The sequence below is a fragment of the Pogona vitticeps genome, chromosome 2 (assembly GCF_051106095.1).
Source record: "Pogona vitticeps strain Pit_001003342236 chromosome 2, PviZW2.1, whole genome shotgun sequence".
Taxonomy (NCBI): Eukaryota; Metazoa; Chordata; class Lepidosauria; order Squamata; family Agamidae; genus Pogona; species Pogona vitticeps.
The window spans coordinates 5,033,080-5,053,090 of NC_135784.1; the positions used below are offsets into that span (position 1 = coordinate 5,033,080).

At 50.5% G+C, this 20,011-nt stretch overlaps 2 protein-coding genes across 3 annotated transcripts in view; one reads left to right on the top strand and one right to left on the bottom strand.

The window, feature by feature from the left end:
* LOC110070991 (RLA class II histocompatibility antigen, DP alpha-1 chain) overlaps positions 1-19,337 on the bottom strand; it is a 195,071-nt gene extending 175,734 nt beyond the window's left edge. The window contains exons 1-5 of one of the 2 annotated variants that reach the window (XR_013542430.1): positions 19,106-19,337; positions 18,530-18,787; positions 16,296-16,577; positions 15,407-15,548; positions 14,722-14,779 (exon numbers count right to left, since the gene is read on the bottom strand). Coding sequence is in view for 1 of the 2 variants with exons in the window: in XM_020778732.3 (XP_020634391.3) it covers positions 14,776-14,779; positions 15,407-15,548; positions 16,296-16,577; positions 18,530-18,787; positions 19,106-19,196 (777 nt within the window). In the remaining variant the exon portion in view is untranslated. Of the gene's footprint in view, positions 1-14,141; positions 14,780-15,406; positions 15,549-16,295; positions 16,578-18,529; positions 18,788-19,105 lie in introns of those variants that run through there. The other variant, XM_020778732.3, reaches the window with a different exon arrangement.
* Positions 232-10,259, top strand: LOC110070994 (H-2 class II histocompatibility antigen, E-S beta chain). The gene is made up of 6 exons (XM_072987942.2): positions 232-390; positions 5,026-5,337; positions 6,046-6,327; positions 6,513-6,623; positions 7,015-7,038; positions 8,394-10,259. Exons 1-6 carry the CDS (start codon positions 300-302, stop codon positions 8,405-8,407), a joined length of 834 nt encoding a protein of 277 aa, XP_072844043.2. The 5' UTR covers positions 232-299; the 3' UTR covers positions 8,408-10,259.
* Positions 19,338-20,011: the final 674 nt, after the last annotated feature.

Below are 20,011 nucleotides of genomic sequence, written 5' to 3' on the forward strand. Positions count from 1 at the left end.
GTTGCCAGGCAGATCTGCCCCGCCCTCGGGCATCAGCGGGCGAGCTCCTCCGCTCATCTCTGGCCCATCGGGACGCTCTCTGGGCTTCCCTGCCTGGCGACTGGTGACGTTTGCCTGGCTCTCAGGGCTGATTGGTCCCTAGGGCGGAGGGGGCGGTGCTTGGACGGCCAAGCGTTCTCGCCCCCTTCGGGGACGGAGCCCAAGACTTTGGCGTCAGATCTTTGGGGGGGGGGAATGTCGAGGGGGGCTTTCGCTTCTTTGCCGTCTGCATCGAGGAGGAGGAGGGATCGCGCCTGGAGATGGGCTTTGGGATCCTGCTCGTGGTGGGGATGATGGGATTGGTCGTCCTGAGCGCTCCCCCAGTAGCGGAGAGCGCGGCGGAGCCTCCAGGTAAACGCTTTCGTGTGTGTGTGTGTGTGTGTGGGAAGGGTGAGAGCTGCGGAGCGTGTGTGGAAACCATGCACAGGACCACCAACCTCCATCCCCAGAAGGTGGGAACTTAAAGGTAGGTCGGGCAGGTAGGTCAGGACGGGGAGGGGGGTAGCAGGCAAGCGTCACGGGGGCGTCTTTCTCCCGTCAAGAACCCTCGGATTTAGGGTGGGGGACCAAAGGACCGGGGAGGCGGTGGGCGAAGGGCGCGCGGAGGAGGGGAGGCCGGGAGCGGGGCTTTTGGCCCGGGCCTCCCCCTCTCCTCCGAGGCTCAGCGGCGGCGGCGGCGGAGGGAGCGCCCCCCCCCCCCCGAGAAGGCCTCTTCCATCACCCCCACCCGGGGACCCAGAGGAGTCCATGGAAGAAAAAGTCCCCTGCTCCGACCAGCCCCATGCCAGGCAAACCTGACCCCTCCGCCCCATCGGGAGCGTCAGCCAAGACAAGTGGCATAAACCTGAAACTTCTACAGCGAATTTTTATTCGCTGAAAGCAACAAAAATATAAATGAATAGGAGGTGGTGATGATAAGTCTTGGGCCTTTTCGAGAAAAAATTGAGCTAGGAAGCTGTAAACTGCCACATTATTCTACATATTCCCCCCAGGAAGTCAATGCACTTGCAACATCTGTCCTGCAGCTTCTTACGTCCCTGCAAATACAATTCTTCTGACTGCTGGTGTAACCACTCATTTGCAGCATTAGTTGCCTCCAGAACACTCCCAAATCATAGTCCCTTTAGGTGTTTTTTGAGTTTGGGGAACAGATAATTGTCAGAAGGAGCCCGGTCGGTCGGGAGAATAGGGTGGATGGGGCATCACTTGAAAGCCTAAGGAGGTCAGTTTTGCCATTGTTTCACCTGCAGTGTGTGACGAGGCATTGTCATGAAACAGGATGACACCTTTGGAGAGCTTTCTTCAAGGTTTTCCCTTGATCTTTTGTCTCAGCTTGGTCAATAAAGCTCAGTAATATTTTGCATTGATGGTTGAACCCCATTGGGGGTAGTCCACCAGCAGGACTCCCATCTTATCCCAAAAAACTGTTGCCATTTGCTTCTGCACCAACCTTTGCACTTGGAACTTCTTTGGCCTGGGGGAACCCCTGGGCCTCCATTCCTTAGACGGTTCCTTAGTCTGAGGATCATGAGATCCATGTCTCATCACCAGTTACCAGTTTGCTCAGGAAATCTGACTCATTTCTTGCTAAATGTTCCAAAACAGCCACTGATGACTCCACACGTTTCCTCTTTTGTTCGGTTGTCAAAAGTTTGGGGATCCAAATTTGCTGCCAGCTTTCTCATTTCCAAGTTGTTGTGGATAATGGCACCAACTCTCTCACATGATATTCTCTTATGTATAGCAATACTTTTGGCTGATATTCAGCAGTCCTCCATGACCATGTCATGTATGGCTTTCACCTTTGCAGGCACAGAGACAGAAACAGGCCTTCCCCTGGGTTTCTCATTTTCAACACTGAAATGGCCAGTTTAAAAATTGACACCCCAACGTTTAACTGTTGCATATGTCCCCAGCCACTGTCCCCCATAGTTTGTGACATTTCATCATGGATCTGCTTTGCACCTTTCCCTTAGAGAAACAGGAACTTGATTATGGTCCTGTGCTCTTCCACACTGAACTTTTGTGGAGGTGCTGCCATGTTCACTTTGGACCTGAACATGAAAGATTAGTTAAAATCATAGGTAGCTGATTTTTGCACCATTGAATACAGACAAATTGGCCAATACACCCTGCAATTTACAGCTTCCTTTTTGGGTAAGGCTCAATACTTATCACCCCCTCGTAAATAGAAAAAAATTATTTGCTGGTGTAAAAGGAAGGAAAGATTAGAAAATCTTTTGACGTTGCATTAAAATCATATTGCCTTTTGGCGATAAAACAGGGGAAAAGAAATCTCTTCCAGACTTGGAATCAGTGAATTATTTTAGTAATTCAAATCTGTTCTTTATCTGGACTTTAAATTCATCAGAATGGTTATGTTGTGATAACCATAATTTGGTACTAGGATTCTATTAGTGTTTTTTTAATCTGTACTCTAATGATAAATATGAACCGTTCATTATGAGTACAATCTGTTCCTAGTCTTGTTTTGCCAGAGAGGATACAGCTTCTCTATTTCCAAATAACCAGTCTATTTAATTTTTATATTGGCAATCTGATGATATCCATGTGTACAGTCATCTGTTTGGTTGCTGGAAACAAGTATTTGCAATATATGGTTGGTTTCATAGAACTTTGAGTTGGATTGTTTCTGATTCCAGGGCCAAATTCTCCAACAATGTTTGGTTCTGCTTGGTTCCTTCCACTTGCTTTTCAGTAACATATGAATATCATAACTCACTGGGGGTGTGAAGCTTGTAAAAACATGTCTTAAATATCTCATTTCTCTTGAGAGTTGTATTGAGGTTGCTCTAAGTCTGTTCTGACCTGACAACACATAACATAAAAACTGGTACGTGATCAATTCCTTCCTGGATTCTTGAATAAAAGCTTTCTGTTTTCTCTTGTTCAACATCTGTAGTTGGAGTGTAGACTTGAATGACATTTATGTTGATATCGTTTTTTCCCCAGAAGAGGGGTATTATTTGGTCAAGATTTTGCATTATATCCCCAAACTGCCCGTGCTACAGCCTGCCTCAGGCGAGACTGCGAATCCATTCACATTCATTCACAGGGTCGTCTCACCGAGGCATTTGGGTCTGGGTGGTGTAAGGAAGGGAGTCCTCTTCTTTCTGCAAGTTCCTTATCTAGTTATCATTAGCTTTTTGGGGGGGACTCTGGGAGACACGCTCCCCTTCTTACTCCATCAGATTTCCTCACGAGGAGAGCTTGTTGGTGTAAGTTAACAGAGTTTTTGCCCCAGTCCAGGCAGTCCAGTAGTCCAGTTGATTCACGCACACAAAGACAGCTTCTTCCAACACCAAGTATATTTAAAGTATATACAGAAGTTTAGAAGTACAAACCGGCAGGATGACAGCGTGACATTCATTGTTAGAAGAGATCCTACATGTTCTCCACAGGTCCACACAGATGCATATTTACATACATCCAATCAGTGTGGGACATTGCATCATCCCAGAATGCATGATTCAGTATTTTGCACACCCGTAAAATATGGCTGCTGATTATCAACAGGCCTTGTTCTGCTTCAGTGTGGAAATTATCCTTGACAGAGCTGTTAAAAGACGGAAGTAGTGTCTGGGAAAGAGGCATAGATTCTTGTAAGCCTGCGCTGCTTTGTGTGCATGCAAGTCTTGTGGGCCAAGATATGAGAGGAAATGTGCGTTGTGAGAGACCCCCCCTTTGGGCGGGCGGGTGTGATCTCCCTGGGCTGGTCCGTCTGCACCGGTTCAGTTCCAAGCGATCCCACGCTTCGGACCCAAGCGAAAGGAGGCTCCCTTTCAAAAAGCAGGAGGATCTCTGGTCAAGATTGGGACAAGGGGGGGGGACAAATGGACTCTGGGCTGATTCGTATTGCCTGCCGTGTGATGGGACCAACGGGGATAGGTGTGAATGAGACCCCCCCACACCAGCTGGTGGTATTTCCTGCACCAAGTTTGCCATTTCCCCTTTCCTTCGCCATCCCCTCCTTCTGCCCCCCTTGGGTGTGTGTGGGGGAGGGGCACAGGAAGGAGTCTTAAGAGACTTAATCTCTGGGATTCCCCCCCCCCCAAGCATGACCTGCGCAGACACAGAGCACCACTCTTTCTTCATGCGAAGAAACCAGGATGACGAAACCCTTCAGAAGCGCATAGGACAAGCCCCATGGACCAGCCCGACCCTAAAATGAAACCTTTGCTTGCTTTCAAAGCCATAAACCATTGACTGTGTGCGTATTTAAATAGCACAACAGCCTTGCCAGGTAGGACCTTTCAATTCTCAGTAACAACTTAGTGACTTTCTCAAATCCTCACTGGATTTAGGTGTAATCCTGCAGTCCAAGAGACCACTCCTCTGTTGAAGAATTATATTTGTTTTTATTAAGAAAATAAAGTAGTTTCATTAGAATATAGTTGTTGCATTAAATAGGCTTAAGCAATTAGGCATATCCATCCCTTATGTTTAAAATAAGCTTACTATTTCCAAGTCAAATAAAAACTAAGCTAAGTAATCATTTTTGCTCTCTCTACATGTTAGCATCTAGAGCTTGGCTATTTCTCCCCCCCCTTCACAAGAAAAAACCTCTCACCTTCCACGACCTTCACAGACCAACCACGAACTTCATCACATAGATGAACAACCCTTTTTCGACACATCTCCAGACCTCCCTCTTTCTGGCACCCTTTAGGAGTTAACCAGTTAAGGCCAAGCGGGTGTAACGCAGTTCATCGCCCAGATCCCAAAGCCAGGTGGCTTCTCTTTCCCCCAATGAAGCGGCATGCTGTGTTTGGTCTCCTTCTGGGCCCCTTCGGGCCTTGCATCCTTAGCTCAGTGCCAGGGCAAAGCAACTCTCCCCAACAGTCTCATGAGAACATTCCATAGCTTTTAAATTCATCTTCCATAGAACCGAACAAACTCCATTTTTGTTTGACTACAAGTCCCAGTTTCCTCTTGTTTCCTCACACACACACACACACACACCAGCACATTTCTTGTACCAGGGAACCCACGAGTGCTACTTTGAGTCCAACGGGAGCGAGGCCGGATCGGGGCCATCTTCTCCTCCTCCTCCTCCTCCGCGGCTGCGCTTCCTTCTGCGCTACTTCTACGACCGGCAGGAGTACTTGCGCTTCGACAGCGAGCGGGGTGAATACGAGGCCGTCACGCCGCTCGGGGAGTTCGACGCCCGGTACTTCAACAGCCGGAAGGAGATCCTGGACGACACACAGAGGAACGTGGGGTCCTTCTGCCGCCACAACTACGGTCCTGCGGAGAGCTTCGCCTCGGGGAGGAAGAGTAAGCGGGTGCCTGGCTGGAGGGCAAGAGGGGCAGGAGGGAGCGTGAATGGGGCAGGAAAGGGGGCGCCTGCCGTCCTTAGAGCTGTGGGGCCCACCAGCGGCTCCCTCCGGGTGAGGGAAGGGAAATAAGTCGGGAGAGGAGCTCCTTCCTTGCTGACCCCGTTCCACAGATGTGACATTTCATTTATTTATCTATTCATTTATTTATTCAACTTAAACACACACACACCCACACTGAGCAAACTGTTACTATGGGCAGTGTAAAAGGAATTATTTTAATTTAATTTAATACTACTTAATTTAATATAATTTAATATAATATAATTTAATGCCCCCAGAAAAAGGGAGGGGGAAACCACTTCTCTGTACTCTGTACCTAGAAAATGCTGTCATCCTCACATATTGTGGTCAGAATTGACTTCATCACGTGAGGATGGTGATGATGATAAGGATTAACCCTTCCTGGTTGGTATACCTTTTGAAGATCTCCCTTGCATGTCAATGATAACAATCAACCAACATAAACATAAATAGTGAAGGTTAAAAAAAACCCTTAATTTCCATTAAGAGAGACTGGGATAAATAAGAAAGAGGCCCTCAAGGCTGTGATATCCGGACTGCAGAGCTGCCAAAGAGCTTTGGGGCTAAAACATCATTCCGTGGTACCCTTTTTATTCTCTTTTTCCCCCTCCCGGTTTCTCTCCAGTTCAACCCACGGTGAAGATCGACCCCTCAGAGAGCTCTTTGGGCGAAAACATTTTGCTGATTTGCACCGTGGACAAATTCTTCCCCTCGAAGATCAAAGTCACCTGGTTCCGAAACGGGAAGGAGGAAGACGAGGGCCGAGTGTTCACCACGGACCTGATCCGGAACGGGGACTGGACCTTCCAGATGGCGGTGATGCTGGAGGCCCAGCCGGAGCGGGGAGACGTCTACGCCTGCCAGGTGGAGCACGCCAGCTTCCCGGAGCCCGTCACCGTCCGGTGGGGTAAGAGAGGACCTGAAGTACAAACCCACATCCCTCTCACCCTGTCTGGCACACCATCCCGACTTCCCCATCATCTGCAACAGAGTGTGGCCCCTCCCCCCCAAAAGGAGCAGCTGTCACTCAACCGTCTTCTCTGTCCTCCAGAAACCTTCATGGTCTGTTTTGGGTCCCTCTTGTTTCCGCAGAAGCCCAGTCGAAATCCGCCCGGAGCAAGATGTGGACGGGGGTTGTGGGCATCGTGATGGGGGTGGTCTTTGCAGCTGCCGGCATCTCTTTCTACCTGAAGAGCAAGAAAGGTGAGGGGAAGGCCTGGCCCAGAGAGGGAGGGAGGGTGGGGGTCAGGGTACCTGGAGAGCACCTGAAATGGGGCACCCCCTCCACATGACGTTGACATGGCCTGAGTCCATTTGCCACCAGGTCAGGCCCAGAAGCCCCACAGGGAAGGAGGGGGCCACATCCCTCCCTTCTTCCATCCTCTGCCTCAGGCAGATGGGAGCTGTAGTCCGGCAATACTTTGGACTCAGGAGCTGAACTTCCTTAAGGGCCCCTTCAGTCTCCCTGGAAAGCTGTGGAAGGGTTTTAGTGGTTGCGCTGATTTGCTCTGGGGCCTGAAGGGTGGGGAAGCAAGGGGGGGCTGTAGTTTAACATACTTTTTGAACTTTTCTATTCCGTCCTCTTTTTTTCCAGGTCAAGCCATTCCTCAGCCTGCAGGTAATGTTTCTCTTTGCTCTTCCACATTAAAACCTTTCCTTCTGGATGCTAGGGGTCCCCCCCCCACCGCAGTATCCTCTGTCCATCCTTTCCAGCCTTTCCGAGTCAAAAACGGGGTGAGCAAAATTTCCCCAAGAAAGCTACCGGACAGGGTGCCTCACTGGGATTTTTTTCCTTGGGAGTCTGTGAAGCCAATTCCCCACTATGGCACACATCATCTCAATTACACCAGATCAAAACCTTGACAGAATTGGGGCCAGTGCGTTCTCTCTCCCCCCCCCCAATTCTCTACACAGGCACTCAGGTTTCATGCCACAGCATAGCCGTGGATGGGCAGCAGAGTTTCTCATCGTGGAGGGTGTTTTGGCCTCCCTTCCAGTCTCCCCACGTCTCCTCCCTCCTCTGGTGCACTTTGAGCACCCACCCACCCACCCCCGTGACCGACTCAGTCCACCCTTTAACTGTCTAGTTACTCACCTGGTCCAGAAAGGATGAAGGGAAACTGAGCTAGGCAGAGAACATCAAAAGGGAGTCCCGTGGCATCGATGTATCATTAATTCCATTAATTTTGTTTCTGTGGCCTGTTTCTGCAATACATGCAAGGGCTCAAGACAGATCAGAATAATAAATGGTTAAGTGTGTTTTTATTTTCACGGGAGAGCTGATGCTGTCTTTTCATCCACCGTGGAGCTTTTCCCCTCCTCCGGAGGCTGGGCCTCAGCCTAACTTTTGGCCTTAGAGTCACTTTGGTTAATAGATTAATTGTCCCGAAAACGACAATTTGGAATATAGGCGTTCAAGGCAGAGAATCCTGAGGCCATCCTAATCTTTCTTTCTTTCTTTCTTTCTTTCTTTCTTTCTTTCTTTCTTTCTTTCTTTCTTTCTTTCTTTCTTCCTTTCTTCCTTCCTTTCTTCCTTCCTTCCTTCCTTCCTTCCTTCCTTCCTTCCTTCCTTCCTTTTTCTTTCTTTCTTTCTTTCTTTCTTTCTTTCTTTCTTCCTTCCTTCCTTCCTTCCTTCCTTCCTTCCTTCCTTCCTTCCTTCCTTCCTTACTTACTTACTTACTTACTTACTTACTTACTTACTTACTTACTTACTTACTTACTTACTTACTTACTTACTTACTTACTTACTTATTTCCTTATTTCCTTATTTCCTTATTTCCTTCCTTCCTTCCTTCCTTCCTTCCTTCCTTCCTTCCTTCCTTCCTTCCTTCCTTCCTTACTTACTTACTTACTTACTTACTTACTTACTTACTTACTTAGGAAAATTTCCATTTTCTCTCTTGTCTCCACTCTCAATATTCAAGTGGGTAGGATTTTTATTTGATTTGATTCTCTCCCTTCCTCTTCCTGCAGGACTCATGGGTTAGACTTCGGGGCTGTCTCTGGATCCCAAGCCGAGGAGAAGACGCCTCTCTCTCTCTTTTCAGTCCCACCCCCTCCTGCCACCTGGGACTCTCTTTCCTTACAGAGAAGATGCAGACTTTGAATGAGGTCATGGAAGGAATGGATGAAGACATGGTAGAAACCTAGCCTGGCTGCCCCTCTGGCCTTGCTTTCTTTCGACCCCTTGCCTCCCTGGATGAAGGATCAGCCCCAGGGACTTTCCCAGCCGGGCTGGTTGTCACACCCGATGGAGGCAGAAGGCTGGAGTGTCTGGCTGGGGATCCTCCCCCCACACCTGGAATTTTGAGCTGAGCCAATCGCAGCCTCTGAATTGTTCCTCGTCATCCGTTGCCAGGCAGGGACAGTAAGCCTTTGCAACCATCCTGTCTTGGTCTAACCATCCCCGGCTGTCACCCGCTGAACATCCATAAATCAGAAAGGGTCCCAACTCAGGTGGGAGCTTCCTCCAGAGAAAAGGGTGGGGAGAGGAGATTTGTGGATGGGGGAGAACAGAACAAAATGTCTTTTCTAATGTCACTCCTTCCTCCCCCATGTTGTTTGCTCCAGCGTTTGGTTTTCCTAAACCAAATGGGATTTTTGCCCCGTAAGGGGGGCATTTTGAAAATGAATTTGATCAACCAGTTTATCAATCATTTACTCTGTCTGGGTGAAAAGGGTGCAGTACCTTTAAAAAGGCAAAACTCTGTGGCTGCTACAAGAGTGGCAAAGGGAGATCTCCCTGCTCCCTCTCTTGTCCTCCTGCTGCGAGGTGCAGAAAATCTGGATTAGAACCAGATTCAGAAAGAGATCAGATCCTGAAGCCATACTTCTTCCTTCGGACAGGGATCCGTGGAGTGGAGTTTGTTGGTCTTCTCTTCTGCCCCCTCCCCCTTATCACCTGCAAATCTCTCAAAATAATTCATCTTGTCCCAGATTTATGCTGTTTGCTCCTGTATCAAATGTCACTAGAAATAAATGACAGTTTAATAACTCCAGTTGAGATGGAAAGGTTTGATTTCACATGAAAATAAAACAAATCAAAAAGTGAAATGAAGATCCAATCCAGCAAACGCAAGTAGTAAATTCACAAATTGTAAATTTTACTTACTTTATGGAAGAATGCATAAAAAGACAGGATTAGGATTATACCATTTCCATGTGACTTCCCAGTGTCTTGGGAATGTCGTGCAAATGGCTGATGGTCAGATTCCAAAACATCTCCTGTATGGAGAATTAGTGCAGGGAAATCGCCCCAGAGGGAGACCCCAGCTGCGATACAAGGACATCTGCAAGCAGGATTTGAAGGCCTTAGGAATGGACCTCAACAGATGGGAAACCTTGACATCTGAGCGTTCAGCCTGGAGGCAGGCAGTGCATCACGGCATCTCCCAATTTGAAGAGACCCTTGTCCAGCAGGCCGAGGCAAAGAGGATGGGGCTTGCGATGATACCCAGGATGCCAGCAGTCAAGCCCAGGCCACAGAGCACCTTCTCTGGCATTTCAGAGGCAGGAGGGGGTACCCTGAGGTCTGGGGAAGGTCTGGCTTGAGGAAACAAACATGGTGGATGTGAGGAGATGCTCAGCAGAGTGTCCTACCTCTATCTCGTCCCAAAACCTTCTGGAACCTGTGTGTCCTAAACAAAATCAGTCAACAATTTATATGAGAAAGGAGGGTTCACCTTTCCCATGCTTTAGTTAACTGGTCAATAGGAGGAGGAGAAGGTGGTCAAACTAACTACCCAGCACCCAATACAAACAGTCTCCTTCCTTTCCCCTGATCATGCACTAAGCTTGCATGTTGATTTGCTAAATAAACTCCATTCATTCATTCATTCATTCATTCATTCATTCATTCATTCATTCATTCATTCTAGTAACCTCTCAGAGCCTCTACTTGTGTGTATTTAATGGAAACATCTGTGTTCAAACTGATAGGCCTGATACTTGCAAGTTCTATTTTCTTTTTACTTTAAAAGCAAAGTCTGAGTAATTATTTCAGCTGGTTAAATGCCCTGGGGCTTGTTTGTGTTTGTGTTTTTATTTGGGGGGGGGAGGTACTTGCTACTTGATCTGCAGTCCAAACGTTTCTAGACTTCTCATTGTGCGATTAAGGGAATTAAAGATATTCTTCTCTGCTGCTACTACAAAGTCCACGAATTTGGGTGTCATCAGCTGGTAGAGGATGCTGCAGCTTGGTTGCTGTCAGAAAACAGGGCTCACTTTGAGTTTTGTTCTGAACATAATCCAAGTTGTTTAAAATCTCTGTTTAGAATTTTTGTCATGGGTTTGTAGTACTTGCATCAGGAATATCTTTAACCCCTTTTAATTGCCCCTCAGAAGGCAGGAATTTAGGAGTAGGAATTAAATAGCATGTTATCAAACACACACAGAGAAAGAGAGAGCGAGAGAGCATTACTTTTTGCAGCCTTCAGCCTGAAGGTGAGAAAGAGGCATCTGCGCAACTGAACCTCTGCCCTTTCCCAAAAGAGAGTCAGGCCCTTGTTCCTCCTTTGCTGCTTTTATACGGCGTGCGTACGTGCGTGGGTGTGTGTGTGTTTGCTGCCTTTTGCGCCCTTCATTCTGTCACCCTTTCCCTTTCAGCCCCACCCTTGCTAAGCCCACTCCCCCCAACCCCCACCCCCGGCTAACTGGATGCTCAGCGGGGCCCAAAGGCAGGCGTGTGGCGGGGGCGGGGGGGGGCAGCTGACTCGGTTCCTTTTTTGAGGGTGTCGGAAAGCGAAGCGGCTTTCTTTTGCTCCCGTTCCTCTCTTGGATCGGGCCCAGCTTCCCCGTTTCATTTCCACGAACGCTGAAGGCAGCCTCTTGCGTGGGGAAGCGAAACCTGAGCACACAAACACACACACCGCTTTGGCTTCCCTTCCGCTGTTGCTGCTGGTGGAGGGAGGGAGGGAGGGAGACCTGAAGGAACAGAAGCAGGCGGGGGCCGGGCAGGAGCCCCCCCCCAGCCTTTGGGCCCAGAGGTTCCGCTCCTGACCCCCCCTTACCCCCACCCCAAAGAGCGGGAAGCAGGGGAAGCGGGTCTTAATGACACCAGCGTGGGGGGGGGGAGAGTGTGTCCAAGGGGGTGGGGTGCAGGGGGGGGAAGGTTTCCTTCTTGCTGGGTGTCCAGGGGAGTTAAAGGCTAGCGGTGGCTCCTCCCCCGAAGTCAGTCTCTGGAGCTTCGCCCGCTGGGTCAAGCCGGCCTCTGAGCGCACCCAGCTGGATTTAGGAGTCGTGAAGGAATGCGGGTGGGGTTACGGAGGGGTGCGATCCGGCCAGTCGCGGCCTTCGCCGTCAGGTCGGGGGGTGGGCGCTCCCGAGGACCTCTCGAGCCTTTCCGGTCAAGCCAGTTGGCTGGCCCCACTCCCCTACTCTAGATGCAGTTAATCTGTTGCACTCTGCACATGCGCTGGGAGAGATTCCCCAGGCGAAGAGTCTCTCCTGGCGGTCTCTGAGCCTTTGCCCTCTGCCAGAGAGCGCTTGGCCCCGCCGTTTCTTTTTACTATCTCCGCACGCTATTTGCCTCCGACTAGTTCCGGGATACCCGGGCACCCACCCCCCACCCCACGACGCGCCTCTTTCGCTCACTTCTGGGTGCCAAGCCTTTGCACTCTGCACACGCTCGGAGGCGTCCTTGTGCGCAGGGAACGCCAACCGAGGGCTGGGTTTCCGGAGCTAGAGTTAATCCAAGCAGCCCCGCCAGCGCAGGGTCTCCAGACCGAGAGGCGTCTATTCTGGAACAGTAACTTCATTAAAAGTAAGCGCGAAGGGCAGAAAGATACAAAACTGCGAAGCTTCAAAGGTTTCAAAGTTCAAGGCAAAAAGCCTAAATCCGGCTACAAAGAAGCTAGAAGAGAGGAAACGCTGCTCCTTCGGATCGAGGGCTTCAACACGCATGAATCCATTCGGGTCAAGGTCTGCGCTTACACGTCAGAGTCAAAACCGGGTCTCCTCCCCTTCTCGGAGCCGCTTTCCTCTCTCTGTCTTCGAGAGGAGCGCCCCTGATTCCCGCCACTCCTCCCATCGCTCCGACCTCTCCCGGAGTCTCAACCCTCTCCCTGCATATTTAAGTCATCTCTGTTTTGGGGGGCTTACTCCCTGCTCTGTGGCCTGGGCTTGACCCTCGGCATCCTGGGCATCATCGCCGGCCCCGTCCTCTTCTTCAAGGCCCGGAAGATGAATCAGGACCGTGGCGGCATGTGAGTCAAACCTCCTTCAATCCAGCAGCTGTTCCAGGAGAACAAACCTATCAGTTCTAAAGGAAATCAACCCTGAGTGCTCACTGGAAGGACAGATCCTGAAGCTGAGGCTCCAGTACTTTGGCCATCTAATGAGAAGAAAAGACTCCCTGGAAAAGACCCTGATGTTGGGAAAGTGTGATGGCAAGAGGAGAAGGGGACGACCGAGGATGAGATGGCTGGACAGTGTCTGCGAAGCAACCAACATGAACCTGACACAACTCCGGGAGGCAGTAGAAGACAGGAGGGCCTGGCGTGCTCTGGTCCATGGGGTCACGAAGAGTCGGACACGACTAAACGACTAAACACACACACACACTCCCTCCCCCTTCGGCTGGTTTGCCTGTTCCGTGAGAACCTGGCAACACGCAGCTCCAAAGAGGGCCTTTGCCTGGTCTGTAGCTTTACACTTCAGAGCAAGGGGCCCCTCTGGCAAGCTGGACCCCCTTCCCTTCGCGGCCAGGGCCAATGGCTGGTGTTGCTCTCCTGTGAGAGAGCCCACAGATAGGTTTCTGGTTCCGATCCTTATATGGCAAAGCCCTAAATCATGACGAGGCCACCCTTTCCTGGGATGCTTCTCTTAAGAGGATTGGACAGGAACTCCTTCCCGGCAGAAATCTAGCAGGTCAGTCGAGTCTCAGGCGCTGCGGAGGTCTTTGCCTGGCCTTCTTCCAGATCTTGTCCCTTTGAAGGCCGAATCAGAAGGATGCAGGAGGTGTAGCCTCTGGCTGTGGACTCTCCTGGCCTAGAAATTTGAGCTGAGCCAATCAGAGCCTCTGACATTGTTCTTGTCATCAGTTGCCAGGCGGGGGTGGGCATCCCTTTGCAACCATCCTGCTTGGTCTGCTCATCCTTGAACATCCTGATTCAGGCGTGGGGTCTTCATCCAGAGGAGGAGGAGGAGGTGGAGGGGAGGAGATTTGTGGGACAGGGGAAAGCTTGAACCTCCCCCTTTTCTGTCTCACATTGCTGGACCTTCCGGTCTCAGGCATTTACAAGGCGCAATTTAGTTGATTGATAAATTAAACCAATGACAGGCTATTTGATGTGCTGGGGGGGGGGAAGGAATGCAGGGAAACTCAATACCCTAAAGCAAAAACAGAAACCCTAAAGTGCAAACCATAAATGGAAGGAGGGGGAGACCTCTCTCCCATCCCCCCACCCCCTTGCTCTTCAGCTGTCAGTCAAAGACCGTTTTTTTCTGTTTAAGGTAAAGAAAATCTGGATTAGAACCAGATTCAAAAAGAGAGAAGCTCATGAAGCTACACTTATCACTTGAGGCAGGGATTTATAGTCCCTACACCCTTTCCTTTCCCACCAGCAAAGTCCTCTGAATGATCTGACCCCAATGTATGCTGTTTGCTCCTTTATCAAATATCCTAATAAAGGGAATATTCAATTACTCCAAATCAGATGGTGTGGTTTGCTTTTATGCAGAAACAAAGCACGTCCACGAGTGAAGTGAAGGGCCAAGCTCACGTTCGCAAAATGTAAATTTTTATTTAGCTCATGGAATAATGCATAAAATGGCAGGATTAGGATTATAAGGATTTCATGTGAAATTTTAATGTAGAAGAAAGATCTTTTCCCCTTTCCCCCTATCATGTGGATGGATCAATATAATCTGGAATGTGTTCCATGCAGGTTGACAGATTAAAAAGCAGAGAAGTTTTAATGAAAATTGAAACTGATCAAATCCTTCGGGGATATTTATCATACTATTGAAAACTGGGCAATGTCCAAAAACTGATGAAAGAAATGAAGGAATGGTGGAAGAAAACGGCCAAACGACAGACCTAAAACCCAGTTTATGAGGTTATTATGAAAAAGCCAGCGGACAAAATCGCCAAGATTCAGGTGACGGTCTCTGCCCTCATTGGAAGAGAGGAGTCACTGCAAATAGGCTGAAGTCGGGAACCTCACACAGGGAAAACAGAGTCCTGGGTGTGGAGGATGAAGCTGGAAAATTGGGGGAGGAGTCCAGGGCACCCCAGGGGTGAAGAAAGTGGGTTCTTCCAGCAGATTGGAATCTTTATGAGGGGCAGTAAGCAGAAAGAAGAGGGCCTGGCAGGAAGGGGACCTTTAGGGAGAGGAGGCGGCCCTTCAGGCTTTGCTTATCTGGAAAAGAAAAAGAGAGGAAAGGGTTAGAAGGGCCTCCCCATAAGGGAGTGGCAGGTGGAGGCACCCCCCCCCGACAGCTGTGGCCCTGGGGCTCACGTGGGAAGAGGCGGGCCTTTTGCACGCCTGGTGGAAAAACACACATACACACCCCTTGGAGAGAGAATGAGGTCTGCCCCACTCTCTCTTTGCACTGGCCCCACAGCTGCCCTTCGCTCAGCTCCCCCTGCTTGAATGTGGGCCCCAAAGGCCCTTATAGGAGTTGGGATTTCACCCCAAGCACACACCACCCCTTCACACCTTTGTGTTCAACAAAATGCACAAGGCCATTTTCTAGACCACGTTGAGGGAGCCTGGAGTACCTGCCTTCCTGTTGGAAGAACTCACCACAAGGGCCTCTCTTCCTGGCATAAGGAGGGCCCAAGAGAAAAGGGCTTTGGGTAACCCTTTCCTTCTCCTGGTTGTGAGCATAAGGCTGAGACCTGGGAACTCTCCCAGGGAGGATGATGCCCATCTCTGTCCCTCCCCTGAGCAGAAACAGGCTTTGAGCAGTAGAGTTCCATTGACTCTGGGTTTTGGGATTCCCACTCCTGGAACAGCTGCTGGATTGAAGGAGGTTTGACTCACATGCCGCCACGGTCCTGATTCATCTTCCGGGCCTTGAAGAAGAGGACGGGGCCGGCGATGATGCCCAGGATGCCGAGGATCAAGCCCAGGCCACAGAGCAGGTTCTCGGGCGTCTCAGAAGCAGGAGGGGGCACCTTGGGGTCTGGGAAAGGGGAAGGCAACACATGTATTTATGTGTCTGTGTGCCTACTTCCATGAGGAAGGAACCCAGGAATCCTGCTCCTTTCTCCCCACAATCTTATATTGGTCCATGGACTCGAACTCTCTTCCTCTGACTCAATAAAGACCTTCTGTCATGAGGGTTAGATCCAGGATGGGACTGTGTGATCGCACCACAGAAAGAATTCAACACATTTTAGCAACTCCATCCTTCCCTTAAACCTCCCACCATGAATAGCAAAAGTAACTTATTAAAGCTCAAGAGGAGGTCCACTAAGATAATGATTCCTCAGACTCATCAGGAGACTAGAGGCAACCTCTTAACATTCCCTTGCTACTGATGGTGCCAATTTGATATCAAGAGAAGAAAGATCGGATACATATTTATTGTTCTATCTTTTAAAGTCTGAATTAAGCCTGAAGCTCACAGGCCATGGAGCAACCATTGAAATAGCTTTAAAAGCATCTGTCAGAATTTCAGAAATCAAAATAAGGTCCACAGTTCTATAGGCTTTAAAAAGAAGCAATGATTTCCTTAGATACCCAACGTGCTGACTAGGGAAATCACCAGATGGTAATTTGCAAAATAAACTCCCTAAGTGGAATTAACCAACCAACAAAAAAGGATGCCCTTCGTTTCCAATTAATGGTTCAGGCTTTAGGAACTGTCTCCTTCTTAGCTCTGGTTTTCTCATTTCCGAGGCCCAGAGGAGGCCCCAATCCTGCTTACACCAGAGGCGGGTCAGGCTCCCCTGGAGGCCCCAGTGGTCCACCTGGCAGGCGTAGACGTCCCCCTCTTGTGGGATGAAGCTCAGGTAGGAGAACTTGCGGAAAGTGTTGTCCACGTTGGGGTAGAAGGTGGTCTCTGCCACGCCCCTGGGGACCACCTGCCCATTCTTCAGCCAGGTGATGTTCAGCACTGGGGGGGAGAACTTGTCCACGAAGCAGATGAGCACGTTGGGGTCCCCCAGATCAATGGGATCTTCAGGGTACACAATTGCTGAAGGAGGAACTGGGAAAAACATGGGACAAATGTAGTGACCCTCCCCACGGATCCAGACTCTCCTTTCTTCGTGTGAACCCCACGTGGCTCTGGTATTCTTTGATGACAACTGGCAACCCCTTGAAGCTTACCCAAGGCTCCAGAGTCTGGCCTTTCTCTTGGGATACACATGGTGGGGAATCAAACTCCTGGCCCCTGGCTCTGCAGCCAGGTGGGCAACTCACTGAGCTATCCTCCCAGCCAAATTTACCTGGAACTGTTTTCCTCTTTGTCAGTAGATTACATAGCCTTCAAAGGCATTTTTATGTGTTCCTCTACCAATGCGATTTATGCCTCTCTTTTCTTGCCATCAACGCCCATCTGCATTCTACATAGGAGAAAGGGGACAGTCTCTACACAGATGAATCAATGGGCGTAAATCAGACATCAAGTATGGCAACACACAGAAACCTATCTCACATCATCTTAATTTACCAGGACATTCCACAGATGATTTGAAAGGGACCATCCTTAAAAAAAAAGAAACAACAGGACAAGAATCTGGAGAGAAACAGCTCTGAGAGAAAATATATACGCATGCTAGACACGCATGTCAAAGGACTTAATATAAGCCAAGGCTTTTGGGGGCACTACCAGACATGAACACTATAAATATTGTACTGTACTGCATCTCCCAGATATTTTTCTGCCCTTAAGAGGTCCAACCTTGGAATTGTGTAAGGCAAAACAAATTCTGCTCTGCTCCTGTTGTCTGGGGTAATTCACACACTCTTGAAACGAATTACAAACAAAAACTTGTAGGAGGGAAAAGTTCATCAGCAACTGTAAATAGCCCATCTAATTAACATTCATGTTATTCTACCATTGGCCTTTTACCATTGCTAATTTATGGCAGTGGCTCTCCCATTCTTGACAGCACAGGCTTGTACTAAAGACCGGCATATCAAAGACTATCCTCACAATGTTTAACACCCAACTGAGTTTCTTACCAACCAACCACAATCTCAGCATTTTGACCTCTATACCTTGATGCCGCGTATAAATATTTGCCATGTTGTATCTCCTTATGTCTGATGAAGTGGACTTCAAAAACATAATCACCTATAATGCTTATACAGACGACCACCTCTTCTACAACTCCATACCCTTATGTGCAAAGCAGTTTGCTTCCTTACCAGTGGCTGTTTTTCCCCCTACATGTCAAAACATACCAGATCTTTGAGAATTGCAATGCCTGTGACCTGATTTTTGTCTCTTGAGGGGGCTTGGAAGGCCATCCATCCCTACCCATTTTCAGGTGGCACGAAACCTCTGGATGCACTTCTACAAGACTGGCATGCCTGGAAGCCAGGAGAGTGGACACTTGTGGGTGAGGGTGGGTGGGTGTGGAGGGGAGAGCGCCACAGCAGTTGGTGGGAGAGAAGGTGGAGGAGCACAGGAGGGACTGCGAGTGGAGGGGGAAGGGGGTGGGAGGCTTGGCTGTGGGAATGGAGTGCTCCTTTGGTTCAAGGGGGAGGGACGGCTGGATGGCCAGCTCACACAGGCATGCGGGGCGGGGGGGAGAAGGGGAGGTGCAGGAGGGTGGTGGCAAAGAGGGTGAGTGGACTCCTTGCTCCAGAACAATTCCTGGCTCAAAAGGGACAGATGGTTGTGCACCCCTCCCCCACTTCTGTAAGGACACCAGGCCTGCGGTGGGTGAAGGGCCTCCCTCTCCCCCTCCCCTTCCCCTCCAGGTACCACCTCCTGGGAAACAGAGCAGGACTCCCATCTCCAGTTGGGTCTGTCTGGGTCCAAGGAGGGACTCGCCATCCATTCTCACTGAATGGCAGGGTGGGAGTGACGTCAAGGAAGCGGACGCCTCCTTTTGGATAGGCAGCTCAATGTCCTGGGGGGAAGGAGGAGGGAGGGAGGGCCCCCCGCTAAATGGGGCAGGGGAGCTCCCCGGACCCTCCTCCTGGTACCGTTCTGGGCTTGCGTCCGGTTGGTGAGGTTCATGGTGATCTCCAGGTTGCGCTCCAGGACGGCCAGGTTGCTCAGGGCGCCCCGCGCCTCGAAAATCGCCACCTGTTTGAAATCGGGCAGCCTCCAGACCGTCCGCTCCTGGTCCCGATCCACGTGGAGGATCTCCTCGTCGTCGAACGCGAACACCACCTCCCCGACCTTCTCCCCCGAAGGGAAGCTCTCCAGGAAGAACTCCGCCATCGTGTGAGTGTGTTGGACTGCAGCGGGGAGGAGAAGACCCGCCGAGGAGGACGGGAGGAAAGAGGGAGGGAGATAAGGAAAGAGGGAGCCCTTGGGGCGGCCCCGGCCCCCCTCCCTCTCGCCTTCCCCACGTAGGGCTGGGGGAGACCCACGATGCGAGGCTGCCCAGGAGCCCCAAGGGTAATAGGGGGCGACCTCTGTTCCCCCTCCCCACCAGGGGCACGGAGTCCCGCGGCTCCTGTCCCTTTCAGGACCAGCTCGCGGGGGTCAAGTGGGGTGATTCCAGACCCCCCCGAGCGCAGCCCCTCCCTCCCTTCGAGGGCCCAGACACTCACCTTTCAGGGCTCGGGAGATTCCAGCCAGGAGGAAGACGAGGAGGAAGAAAACCCAGACGCCGCGGGAATCGGGTCCTCCCCTGCCCTCCATCTCGGTGCTATGGGGCCTGGGGAACGGGAGGAGAAGGCAGGAGGGCGCTGGAGCCCCCAGGGGTGAGGTCCGTGCGCTCCCTCTGGTCTCCGAGGGCCGGTGGCGTCGGTCGAGGGGGCAGTGGGAGCGATGGGGCAGAAGAGCCCCCCCCCAGCCATGTTCCTCCAATGAGGAAAAAATCCCCGATGGTGACCAGCCTGTTGCCAGGCGAACCTGCCCCGCCCCGGCGCCTCACAGGGAGATGGTGTGTGTAGGGGGGAGGTTTGGCTCGCGCGGGACTGGGAGGCGCAGGAGGGGCCTCCCATCCAAGAGAGGAGGATGAAGCGCAGAACCTTCCCCCCCCCGTTCATCTTAGGCCCACGGGAGGCGGACCAGTTCGGGGATAGCCTGGCAGGAAGGGGGAACGGGTCGCCCTTCCTTGGAAGGGGCGGAGGGCGGGGGGGGGACATTAAATGGAAAAACGAAGCAAGGCTTCGTTGTAGTAGAACATTAACCTTTTCAATTAATTGCTTTTTTAAAAAGGAAATTCCATGAAACAGATATTTTTTATGGTAAATTATTGCAGCTACAATATTTATGTCATGTAATGCACAGCGATCCTATGAATGAGCGATCTCTTCCCAGCTCTTGCAAACTCAAGCCTGTGGCTTCTTTTAGGAAGTCAGCCCATTTCGTGTTTCACCTTCCTCTTTTCCTGCTACCTTCAACCTTTTTCGGGATGCCTTTTCTTGCTTCCTCATGAAGTGCCTGAACTAGGACAGCCTCAGTTTCGACGTGGTTGCCTGCAGAGAGAGAGTTCAGGCTTGATTTGGTCT